Source organism: Oncorhynchus keta, chromosome 14 (assembly GCF_023373465.1).
Source record: "Oncorhynchus keta strain PuntledgeMale-10-30-2019 chromosome 14, Oket_V2, whole genome shotgun sequence".
NCBI classification, from domain to species: domain Eukaryota; kingdom Metazoa; phylum Chordata; class Actinopteri; order Salmoniformes; family Salmonidae; genus Oncorhynchus; species Oncorhynchus keta.
Genome location: NC_068434.1, coordinates 35,154,858 through 35,166,802, shown reverse-complemented (window position 1 = coordinate 35,166,802; position 11,945 = coordinate 35,154,858). Strand labels below are relative to the sequence as shown.

The 11,945-nt window shown below is 48.5% G+C and overlaps 1 protein-coding gene across 1 annotated transcript; it reads right to left on the bottom strand.

The window, feature by feature from the left end:
* Nucleotides 1-3: 3 nt before the first annotated feature.
* rgmb (repulsive guidance molecule BMP co-receptor b) lies at nucleotides 4-11,693 on the bottom strand. Its single transcript, XM_035785867.2, has 3 exons — nucleotides 10,988-11,693; nucleotides 3,821-4,344; nucleotides 4-1,479 (listed from the first exon to the last, which is right to left on the bottom strand). The coding sequence occupies exons 1-3, from the start codon at nucleotides 11,094-11,096 to the stop codon at nucleotides 727-729; spliced, it is 1,386 nt and encodes a 461-aa protein (XP_035641760.1). The 5' UTR covers nucleotides 11,097-11,693; the 3' UTR covers nucleotides 4-726.
* Between the last annotated feature and the right edge of the window lie 252 nt (nucleotides 11,694-11,945).

The window sequence follows — 11,945 nt, the reverse complement described above, 5'->3', positions numbered from 1 at the left end:
AGAGTGGGGGGTGGGGTGGAAGGGGAAGAGAGTGGGGGGGGGGGTGGAAGGGGAAGAGAGTGGGGGGTGGGGTTGAAAGGGGAGAGGGGGAACACTGGTGTGGATTTAGCAAAAAAATCTAAATAAAGTGCTTCTCTTAAAACAACTTCCTCTGTCTATGAGGTATAAAAAAAAACTATCACAACAAAATCACGCAAAAATAAAAATAAAAACAACGCCATCCAGCGTTCCAAGATACGTCACACTATTTACAGTCTGGAGTGTGTTTCTACAATATACACACACAGGTTGGAGTGTTGGTTGGTAATCCTCACATATAGACAGGTCATCATCTCCAGGAAGCCTGCTAGGTCCCACACAGCAGAGATGGGAAGAACACAGGAGTGTCGTGGAATCTGCTCAGATGCCAGCTGTGGACTCCTTTATGGCAGTAATATGCCTTAGGGTGTTCAGTCAACTATTCTCTTTTCACCAAGAAGAAGAAAAAGTGAAATCTCCAGAGGGGCTCTGGTTAGAAGTTTCTCTTATACACAGATCCAGGATCAGCTTGGTTTACCCTCCTCAATCATAACCGTTAGGGGAAAACACAAAACTGACCTTAGATCTGCATAGAGGGAACTTTATCCTACAGCTCAGCTAGGGGCTCTATATGAACACACAAACTCACACACACACACACACACACACACACACACACACACACACACACACACACACACACACACGCTATACCAGTGCAGAGCCGAGCGCAAAGAGAGTGAGCAGTAGGAGCCATGTGATAGGCTGGGAGGTGTCGGCGGAGCTTTGCGGGAAGATCCTCCAGCGTTCCCGGTGGGGGTGGAGACTCTCCATGTCCGTCAGAGCACTGAACGCTGCTGCCGTGAAGTTAGCGTCCCCGGTGGTCATGAGGTCAAACACACATGAGTGGAAATAAATATCCTGTAACTCCAGCTGCTCCCTGCAGCGTGCCCGTGCACCCTCTACACTGAACCTCTGGGGGGCGCTGTAGGGAGCCATGTGGGAGGGCTGGCCCTTGCCCTGGCCGTGTGGCTGCTGGAGATGTAAGCCCAGGGCTGGAGGGGGTAGAGGGAGAGGCAGTGGCAGGTGACCTCCCCGGTCGATGCGTTCCGAGGTGGGACATCCGTTGAGGCAGAGCTGCAGGTCCTGCGTAGCGTCGTAGGCATGGGCCATCTCCTCCGGGATGCGCACCGCCAGGGTCAGGTAGCGCCCCAGCTGTCGTACGATAACCGTCACGCCGATGTAGCCGGCATGCAGCTCCACGTGGTGACCGGGGCTACGCTCCGAGATCCACAGCGCCCGTACCTTACCGGTAGAGTCACCGTTATTCCCGTTAACGTTGTGGTTAGGGGCCCCACTGCTCACGGTACCGTCTACGAAGGCAGCGGGCAGGTCATCTGTTACTGCCTGGTAAACACGCTGGTCTGTACACTCCTCAAAGGGCTTGAATATGATGGTGATCTGTGGGCACACAAAAAGGTCATCGTATGACCAGGCACACAAGAACTTTGGTCTTTGTGTAAAACAGGTTAAAAACAGGTTAAAAACAGGTTTTCCAGAAACTTTATAATATCTTACATTACAAACATGGCAAGGATATTGACCTTCACTTGTTTTGTTCAAACCCCAATTCTTTGCAGCAAAGAGGACACTGACTGCACACTGACAACTAATATACAACACTACAATATAAACTATAAATGGCTTTTACTGTGTTATTTATTGGTTACACACACACACACACACACACACACACACACACACACAAGTGCCCTGAAAACGAGCTGAAATCATATTTGTCAGAGGGCTCAGCCCAACTCTGTCTTACACAAACACACACACACCTACACACACCTACACACACACACAAACACTCATGCCATTAACTCGCCACAGAATCCATTTTAGCAATGACCCAATTACTTTTTAACAAGCCGTGATTAGCAGGCACAGCTAAGCAAACACACCCAGGCTAACGGCTAGCAGTGGCATGGTGTTAGCCTTAGCCGGGTCCTCCAACTGTATCCGCAAGGCTGTGGCCATAGCCACACAGTTTTATGGTTAGCATTAGTGATAGCATGAATGACTGCTTTGTCCAGTTGTCAGCGATGAGGGATGAGGCCTGAGCAGCCATTAGGCCAGGAGCTGCAGGCGCAGTCACGGGTGTGTGTGTGTGCTAATAATTAGAACGAATCGCGAGCCCCACCCCTGACACAGGGTCAGAGCACCAGTCGTACAACTATCCCCTGGGTGGGGGACAACATGGCCGCTTGGCCACCACAGAACTATCTTAGTGACGTCTTACCTCCAGGCTCTGATCAGGCCCTACACCCAAACAAGGGCACTGCGTTCATCCACCTCTGGCCTGCTCGCCTCCCTACCACTGAGGAAGTACAGTTCCCGCTCAGCCCAGTCAAAACTGTTCGCTGCTCTGGCCCCCCAATGGTGGAACAAACTCCCTCACGACGCCAGGACAGCGGAGTCAATCACCACCTTCGGGAGACACCTGAAACCCCACCTCTTTAAGGAATACCTAGGATAGGATAAAGTAATCCTTCTCACCCCCCTTAAAAGATTTAGATGCACTATTGTAAAGTGGCTGTTCCACTGGATGTCACAAAGTGAATGCACCAATTTGTAAGTCGCTCTGGATAAGAGCGTCTGCTAAATGACTTAAATGTAAATGTAAATGTAAAGACCTTCTCAGCCTGTGTCTGTGTTGTGTGTCCATGTGTCCATGTGTGTGTGCCTGTGTCTGTGTTGTGTGTCCATGTGTCCATGTGTGTGTGTCTGTGTCTGTGTTGTGTGTCTGTGTCTGTGTCTGTGTTATGTGTCCATGTGTCTATGTCTGTGTCTGTGTTGTGTGTCCATGTGTCTGTGTCTGTGTCGTGTGTCCATGTGTGTGTGCGTTTTTTGTATTTTTATGGTATGGCGCCCCTCGTTCTCGACCGTAACCTACTTAAAGCCATATGTGTGTGAAAGGTCTCGGCCCCTCTGCTGACACACACATAGTGGCTCCTTTCACGCGCCGCTCATTTCAGGGTATTAGGGGTCATGCTATAAGCAGCCATTAACTAAGTTAGGATTCCAACACCACGTTAGTCACAAGTGTTAGTCACAAGACTCAACTGTTCACTCTGCTCTCCTCGCACCTGTGTGTGTGTGTGTGTGTGTTCTCGACGAAAAGAGCTCTTTCTCTGAGACACAGCAGCTCAGAGGTGAATATAGACACACACACCAGCCATTCAGTAAACTCAAACTAGAACACAAAAAAGACGAACACAGTCTGCAAAGTGAAAACGCAACACGTAAAAAGAGGTTTCAAAAAGAGAGAGAAGGGAGTTGCTATAAAACCTATCTGGGCTAGGCTGCAGCTGCAAAGCTCTTCATACTAGACAGCTTATTTATTCTGTGCGTCACTCTCAACCTCTTTTCTCCCATCCCAGAATGTACTGTTTACTGCATCTTTACAACACTGCTGCTTCAGTGGAGAGCTGGGTAAGAACCTCCATTTATCAGACGTCTTATCGAGGGAGTACCTCAGGGCTCTATACCGGGGCCTGTTCTCTTCTCGATATACTAATTCACTACAAGATGGAACATGCTCCAAATAAAGGTTTTTCTTTTATATTGAAACAAAACAGTCTTCCTGTGTTTATTAGTGTATAGCTTTCTACTTTGTGGACTTGCACCTGTTCTGAACCATGTAGGAAGGAGTTATTATTCTTTCTTTTTTTAACTAGTTAAGTGCCGAGGCTTTCATTTCAATACACAGTAATATACCGTACGGATTTCCCATCACCTTATTGGTCGCTGTGGCGCTGGATCCCGTTACCACAGGAACGTTGGTCACCTGCACAGACAAGAAGTCGTTATCAATCAGCGGCCACGCCCCTTCCACCTTGCAGGTCTGGAAGCTGTCCTTAAACGTCCGCAGATGGGGATCCCCAAACAGCCCGCAGAACAGGTAACCAGGCCGCGTGGGAGTGTGCGTGTGAGAGTGAGGGTGTGGGTGAGTGTGCTGGGTGCGGCTGTGGTAGTTGCAGGGCTCTGATTGTATCTCGGGGTGTGTGGAGGAGGTGGGCCCGTCACGGGAGCAGTTTCTCTGGGTCATGAGGTCTGAGATGCCCAGGACGGCAGAGTGGAAGACCAGGTTGCCCCTGCAGGACTTGGCTGTCCTCTGGGTGCAGGCGCTGTAGGACCTCAGAGCCTTACAGAACTCTACGTCAAAGCCCTCCAGCGCTGGGGTCAGGTGAGACGTCAGGGACACAAAGTCTGTGGTGCACTTCTGGATACGACACTGAGGGGTGACCACCTGGCAATGACCTGGAGAAACACACACATACTAACAGTCAGTACTATGGTACAACTACAATAGTATTACAGTTCTATTATTACAGCACTAATACAGTACCAGTGGCCCTGGCGGGGCCGCAATACATGTAGAACATCAATGTTCCTTCATGGTACCAAAGACCGATAAAGAACACGTGGTGCAGATGGTATTGTGTGCCAGACCAAGGCTGTCATAGAAACTCATAGTCATGGGGTTTTGGCTTTGGCTTGACATACATCTTTAGGAAAGCTCTTGCATTCATTTATATACACACACACACACACACACACACACACACACACACACACACACACACACACACACACACATTCAGGTCGGTTAGGAGCTTTGATCTCTATGGCCCAAATTAACACAACGCTACTGGCCTGTTTATATTAAACCAGTAAAGCTGACAAAGAACAGGCTGGCGTGTGTGTGTGTGTGTGTGTGTGTGTGTGTGTGTGTGTGTGTGTGTGTGTGTGTGTGTGTGTGTGTGTGTGTGTGTGTGTGTGTGTGTGTGTGTGTGTGTGTGTGTGTGTGTGTGTGTGTGTGTGTGTGTGTGTGTGTGTGTGTGTGTGTGTACAGTAACACTGCTTTAAGACTTTTAGAAACCAGAACAAAGAGCAGTGCTGAGAGACTCAAATAGAGACTTGCAGACTTTCCCACAGAGCCAGAGATAAGGCTGAGACACAGAGTGGAAGAATAACAGATCACACACATCCACACTGTTAGATCCTCTATGCTGTCTGATGAAACTTGTCCTTCTCCAGACTCTCATGGCCCCGTGTTCATGGTATGGTCTCATCGTTTGTTGTTGTTGAAAGAAGTTTGATATCTTGGTCAGGGGTGATACGACAGCCACCCACTGCTTTGAACTGTTGGTTGTCCTGGTGTGTCTGAGCTATAAAAGAGAAAAGATCTAGAAGTTTTTCAGAGGTCTCAGTGTCAGCCTGACCGAGAGAAGAGAGAGAGAAGAGGAGGAGAAGAAGAGAGAACTGGAGGAGAGAAGAGGAGGAGTGACGAGAAGGAGAGGAGAGAGAAGAGGAGGAGCGAAGAGGAGGAGAGGATGAGAGAGAGAAGAGGAAGAGAGGAGGAGAGAAGAGGAGGAGAGAAGAGAGAGAAGAGGAAGAGAGAAGAGGATGAGAGAAGAGAATGAGAGGAGGAGCAAAGAGGAGGAGAGAGAGAGAGAAGAGGAGGAGAGAAGAGGAAGAGAGGAGGAGAGGAGAGAAGAGAGAGAAGAGGAGGAGAGAAGAGGAAGAGAGAAGAGGATGAGAGAAGAGAATGAGAGGAGGAGCAAAGAGGAGGAGAGAGAGAGAGAGAAGAGGAGGAGAGAAGAGGAAGAGAGGAGGAGAGGAGGAGAGAAGAGAGAGAAGAGGAAGAGAGAAGAGGATGAGAGAAGAGAATGAGAGGAGGAGCAAAGAGGAGGAGAGAGAGAGAAGAGGAGGAGAGGAGAGGAGGAGCGAAGAGGAGGAGAGGACAGAGAGAGAAGAGGAGGAGAGAAGGGGAAGAGAGGAGGAGAGAAGAGAGAGAGAAGAGGAGGAGAGAAGAGGAGGAGAGGCCAGGCCTAATGTATCAGCCACAGTGAGCTCCTATTAGATTAGACCAGAAGCTCTCTAATGCAGAAACAAACACACAAACACAAACACACACACACACACACACTAATAACTATCTCTGAAAGGATCCTGGCTCTGCTTCCACTGCCAACAACACGCACTGTCAAAGCTCATCTGATTATGGCATGATTTACTAACAGACACCAGCACACACACAATCACATGAACACACACACAGCATAGGTCTATTCACACATAGAACTAATGCTAACAATAGGCCTAGTTCCCCTGGTGTATACAGAGAAAAAGCAAACACGTCCATAGTTTTCTTGGTGTGAATGCACTGAACCATATGATAAAGGGATAAGAAAGGAGAAGAGGAATGTTTGCAGAAAGCCAACCCTCTCTCACTATCGCTCTCAGGGCTGTGTGGTGAGAGGGTTGTGTGTGTCAGTACCTGATCCTACCAGGTGGGGGCAGTATTGTGGTGGGTATTAGAGGGAGGGAACACAATATATCACTCCACTCACACTCTGGGTTAGAATGTCCCTCCAGTGTGTTAAATACTGACACTACTCCTCAGCTAAGACACAGCCACAAACACACACACCTCTAAAAGACCCATAGCCTTAGAACTAATCCAAATCCTCATCATGAATCCAACTCTATTTTTACAGTATGACTGATGATTCAATTAGTTCTCCAGGTGGAGTGTGTCTACGTACAGTTGGTATCTCTGTGTCGATCAATCTCCACCTTCCCCATCTCAAACAGATTTTTACTGAAATAAGGAAATCAAATAACAGCTGGATGCCACACACACACAGACACAGACACACACACAGACACACACACACACAGACACACAGACACACACACACAGACACACACACACAGACACACACACACAGACACAGACACAGACACACACACACACACACAGACCCACACACACACACACAGACCCACACACACACACACACACACACACACACACACACACACACAGACACAGACACAGACACAGACACAGACACAGACACAGACACAGACACAGACACACACACACAGACACACACACACAAATACACACAGACACACACACACACAGACACACACACAGACACACACAGACACACACAGACACACACACACACACACACACACACACACACACACACACACACACACACACAAAGACACACAGACACACACACACAGACACAGACACAGACACACACACACACACACACACACACACACACACAGACACACACATCCACGCAATGCTAACATTATCGTCTGACCCTTCCAGGCTTCCCTTAATGGACAAATGAGTTTTCTACATCCCAGTGTTTACAGAATGACACATTCAAACTGGACTCCTGGTGAGAGATCCTGACTCAGTCTCACTCAGCCGTGTGTGGGCATAGGCCAGACATAGCCCACCCCTCTCCCTGTCCAGGAGTCACTTCTCCTCCTGTATATATTTTTTCGAACAATACAAAACATACACATGACAGCATACAAACACAAACAAACATTAAGGACATGACCCTGCCCAGACCCACCTGCTCATACCCCCATCTCCAGCACCCACATCATTCTCTGCCTCATGGTCACATGCACCATGTCGTCTCTCTTCGTCGCCCACACACTTTCAACATTTAGATAATAAAGCACTTGGCCTTTCCATTGTGTTACCGATGGAGGATTGGTTGATTTCCAGTTTTAAAGTAAACGTTTTCCTTTTATCAGTGTTGTATTTACTTAAACACCAAGGATCCAGAGCTCACTGCGCTCTCTCTCTCACTCTCACTCACTCACTCACTCACTCACTCACTCACTCACTCACTCACTCACACAGAGAGTTACTCACAGATACAATGAGTGAACGACAACACACATTCTCATTCTCAGGCTGAATCTTGAGAGTAAAACTCCACAGCAAACGCGTGCATCTCCAGGTCTTTCTGATCACACTGGTCTTTGTGCAGTGAGTCTAGTATGAACGTACTGATAACTGTGACTGACTGTGGGACAATACACAGCTGCTCTGGCCTCCGCTTCAGACAACACTCACTTCTGTTTCAGTCCACACACACACACACACACACACACACACACACACACACACACACACACACACACACACACACACACACACACACACACACACACACACACACACACACACACACACACACACACACACACACACACACACACACACACACACACACACACACAGGGCTGAATAACGGTAAATTGTGGGGATGGCTGGCGGTAATGACACTGCAATATAATATCAGGAGTGATAGCTGATGACTCCCAAGCTGGTCTGATGCGTCCGGTGGTGATGAGCACTATGAGAAGACAGCTGTGGAGCCTTGTTACCAGCTAGCTACACACACCACACCCTCAACACAATAACACACAGACCAGCTAGCTACACACACCACACCCTCAACACAATAACACACAGACCAGCTAGCTACACACACCACACCCTCAACACAATAACACACAGACCAGCTAGCTACACACACCACACCCTCAACACAATAACACACAGACCAGCTAGCTACACACACCACACCCTCAACACAATAACACACAGACCAGCTAGCTACACACACCACACCCTCAACACAATAACACACAGACCAGCTAGCTACACACACCACACCCTCAACACAATAACACACAGACCAGCTAGCTACACACACCACACTCTCAACACAATAACACACACCAAGTCTTGTTACTAGCTAGCTACACAGACACACACACACTATAACACACACACCAAGTCTTGTTACTAGCTAGCTACACAGACACACACACACACTATAACACACACACCAAGTCTTGTTACTAGCTAGCTACACAGACACACACACACTATAACACACACACCAAGTCTTGTTACTAGCTAGCTACACAGACACACACACACTATAACACACACACCAAGTCTTGTTACTAGCTAGCTAGCCACACACACACACACCAAGTCATCTAAATAGTGTGTTGTGGATATCTCCTCGTTGCAACATCTGACATTCACAATGAGACAGGACATGCTGATAAATTAAAAGTGTCAATCAATTAAATGCAATTACAATGTAAAATGTGTTATATGGTGTCCTGAACTAACTTAGAGAAGTGAAATAGGCCCAACTTCTAAATAGATCATTTGAAATGTAACTGATTTAAAATGTACATTCTTATTAGCAGGGAGCGTCAACGTGCTTTTCATGCTTCTCAAACCGTCCCCATCCCCCTACTGAACAGAACTATGCACAGACAGTGTCATGTCCAGCTGCCTGGGACTGTGTTAAATGAATTACCAGAGGTGTGACTGCTGCACACACACACACACACAAATACACGCAAGAGTCAATGAGCGCGGGCTGGATGACAGGGCCTGGGGTCTGGGTTATGGCTGGGGGACATCCAGAGAGGGGTGGTGGGCTGTCACAGTGCCAGTCCAGAACAGGCCTCTCTGTGTAGGCACAGCAGTCAGCTAGCTCTGGGTCACAAGGGCAAACCCAGCCTCTATAGGATGACTTCAAGTAGCCTACTACCACCCTCTGGTATTCCAGCCTATTCTATTTACCAATCCTAGAGTTTCTGTATGATTTGATTCCCTTCTAATATATTACAGATTATATGGTTCTATTCTATTCTGTTTTGTTTTCTATTGAACCTTTATTGATACATATGAATTCAATGAAGAACAGATTATTGATGACACTGTTTCCATATGGTTCTATTCTTTAATGGTTTATTACATTTCATTCTATTCTATTGTCTCCATTTGGTCATATTACACTGAACTCATATTCTTTTGTGTATTAAAAGTAAAAGTAGGCTAAAATGTATACATTTGTGACGTAATTATACCGAATTATAATTTACATTCCCATTATTATTATAAGCCTACATTATTTTAAAACTGTGTCAACAAGCCTTTGTTAGTCTGGCTGGATGTAAAGGACCTGACACCAAGACATCAGCAGAGCCACACTTCCCTTTCTCTATCAGCCATAGCGACCCACGGCAGAGCCATCCTTCCCTTTCTCTCTCAGCCATAGCGACCCACGGCAGAGCCACCCTTCCCTTTCTCTATCAGCCATAGCGACCCACGGCAGAGCCACCCTTCCCTTTCTCTATCAGCCATAGCGACCCACGGCAGAGCCACCCTTCCCTTTCTCTATCAGCCATAGCGACCCACGGCAGAGCCACCCTTCCCTTCTCTATCAGCCATAGCGACCCACGGCAGAGCCACCCTTCCCTTTCTCTATCAGCCATAGCGACCCACGGCAGAGCCACCCTTCCCTTTCTCTATCAGCCATAGCGACCCACGGCAGAGCCACCCTTCCCTTTCTCTATCAGCCATAGCGACCCACGGCAGAGCCACCCTTCCCTTTCTCTATCAGCCATAGCGACCCACGGCAGAGCCACACTTCCCTTTCTCTATCAGCCATAGTGACCCACTGCAGAGCCACCCTTCCCTTTCTCTATCAGCCATAGCGACCCACGGCAGAGCCACCCTTCCCTTTCTCTATCAGCCATAGCGACCCACGGCAGAGCCACCCTCCCCTTTCTCTATCAGCCATAGCGACCCACGGCAGAGCCACCCTTCCCTTTCTCTATCAGCCATAGCGACCCACGGCAGAGCCACCACTGGAGAAACTCCGGAGAAACAAGAGAGCGATGGGGGAGGAAACACTTTCCCTTCTGACTGCTGCGCTACCGCGGTCCGCGGGAGAGAGAAAGAGACAAGCAATATCAGACAATAAATAACACAACGATAACGGGAGGTTCAGGTTCGAATACACTCCAATAGGCTACAACACACAGGCCTATAAAACTAATCTTAACCAAATGATATGCCAATCCGAAATACCTAGTTTTGGCATTATTAACTGGTTATTAACTCACCATTAGCCTCTAACTGTTAAGTCACATTCACAGCGCTCGATCTGAAGTTTTCCGCGGACAAGGAACTAGGTCCCGATGAGGCTACTGAGGAAAATTAACAACATTTGAAGTTATCTAGTTAGCCTACCTCTGTGCGCCCCGTAACAGAGAGCGACGATCAGCAGCAGCAGCGGTCGCAGGGAAGGCGAGGATGCGAGGCGCTCAGCCCCGCGGTAACAACATCCGGCTCTCCCCATCCCCGTCCATACAGGGCCAGGAGGGGAGAGGGGACAGGCAGCCACGGGGGAGAGGGGTGAGGTGCGGCGGCGGGGTTTCCGTTAAAGTCAGGCCTCTGCTCTCCTTCTCCCTCGCTCTCTTCTTCCTCGCTCTTCTCTCCTTCCACTCCTCGAGTGCGCAGGGGCATTAAAGTGCAGATTCTACGCGGAATGCGATCGGCCAGGGAGGAGGAATGGAAAGAAAAGGAGAGGAGGAGGAAAGGGGAAAAACAGTAGCGATTGAAAAATAGCAGTCCTTCCACCAAACACTTTCACTCCTTCTTCGCTCCCTGCATCAGATTTCCTGTCTCTAGCAGCGCTATTCCGTCCTGGTTGAGTTTAGTCTTGTTGTAGCAATAAATCTCGGCTCCGCTCTCTCTCTCGCCCCCTCTCCCTCTCTCTCTCTCTTTCTCTCCAGGCCTCACCTAAGAATCCTCCCCTCTCCTCTCTTCCTCAGATCGATAGCAAATCAACCAACCCTTTTGCAGAAAACCCGCCTCTGAGAGAGCAGGACCCGCCCGCACTGTCAGCCTTGGGCTTCGCGGGGGAGAGAGAGAGCGAGAAAGAGAGAGAGAATACAAATTCCACCTAGACACGTTGCCCTAGGCCACTGGTTCTCAACCCTGGTCCTGGGAACCCAAAGGGGTGCACATTTTAGTTTTTGCCCTAGCAGTACACAGCTGATTCAAATGATCAACTCATGGAAAGGCTTTGATGATTTGAATCAGGTGTGTACTGCTAGGGCAAAAACTAAAATGTGCACCCCTTTGGGTTCCCAGGACCAGGATTGAGAACCATTGCCCTAGAGCACATAAAAAACTACACATACCT

Bases quoted from the DNA above. Each gene is read 5' to 3' on its own strand.
- rgmb (XM_035785867.2), bottom strand. From the start codon at position 11,096: ATGGGGAGAGCCGGATGTTGTTACCGCGGGGCTGAGCGCCTCGCATCC. The intron at 4,345-10,987 runs GTAGGCTAACTA...GTGTTTCTCCAG, and splicing joins CTGTTACGGGGCGCACAGAG to GTCATTGCCAGGTGGTCACC. The intron at 1,480-3,820 runs GTGATGGGAAAT...GTGTGCCCACAG, and splicing joins GCGCCACAGCGACCAATAAG to ATCACCATCATATTCAAGCC.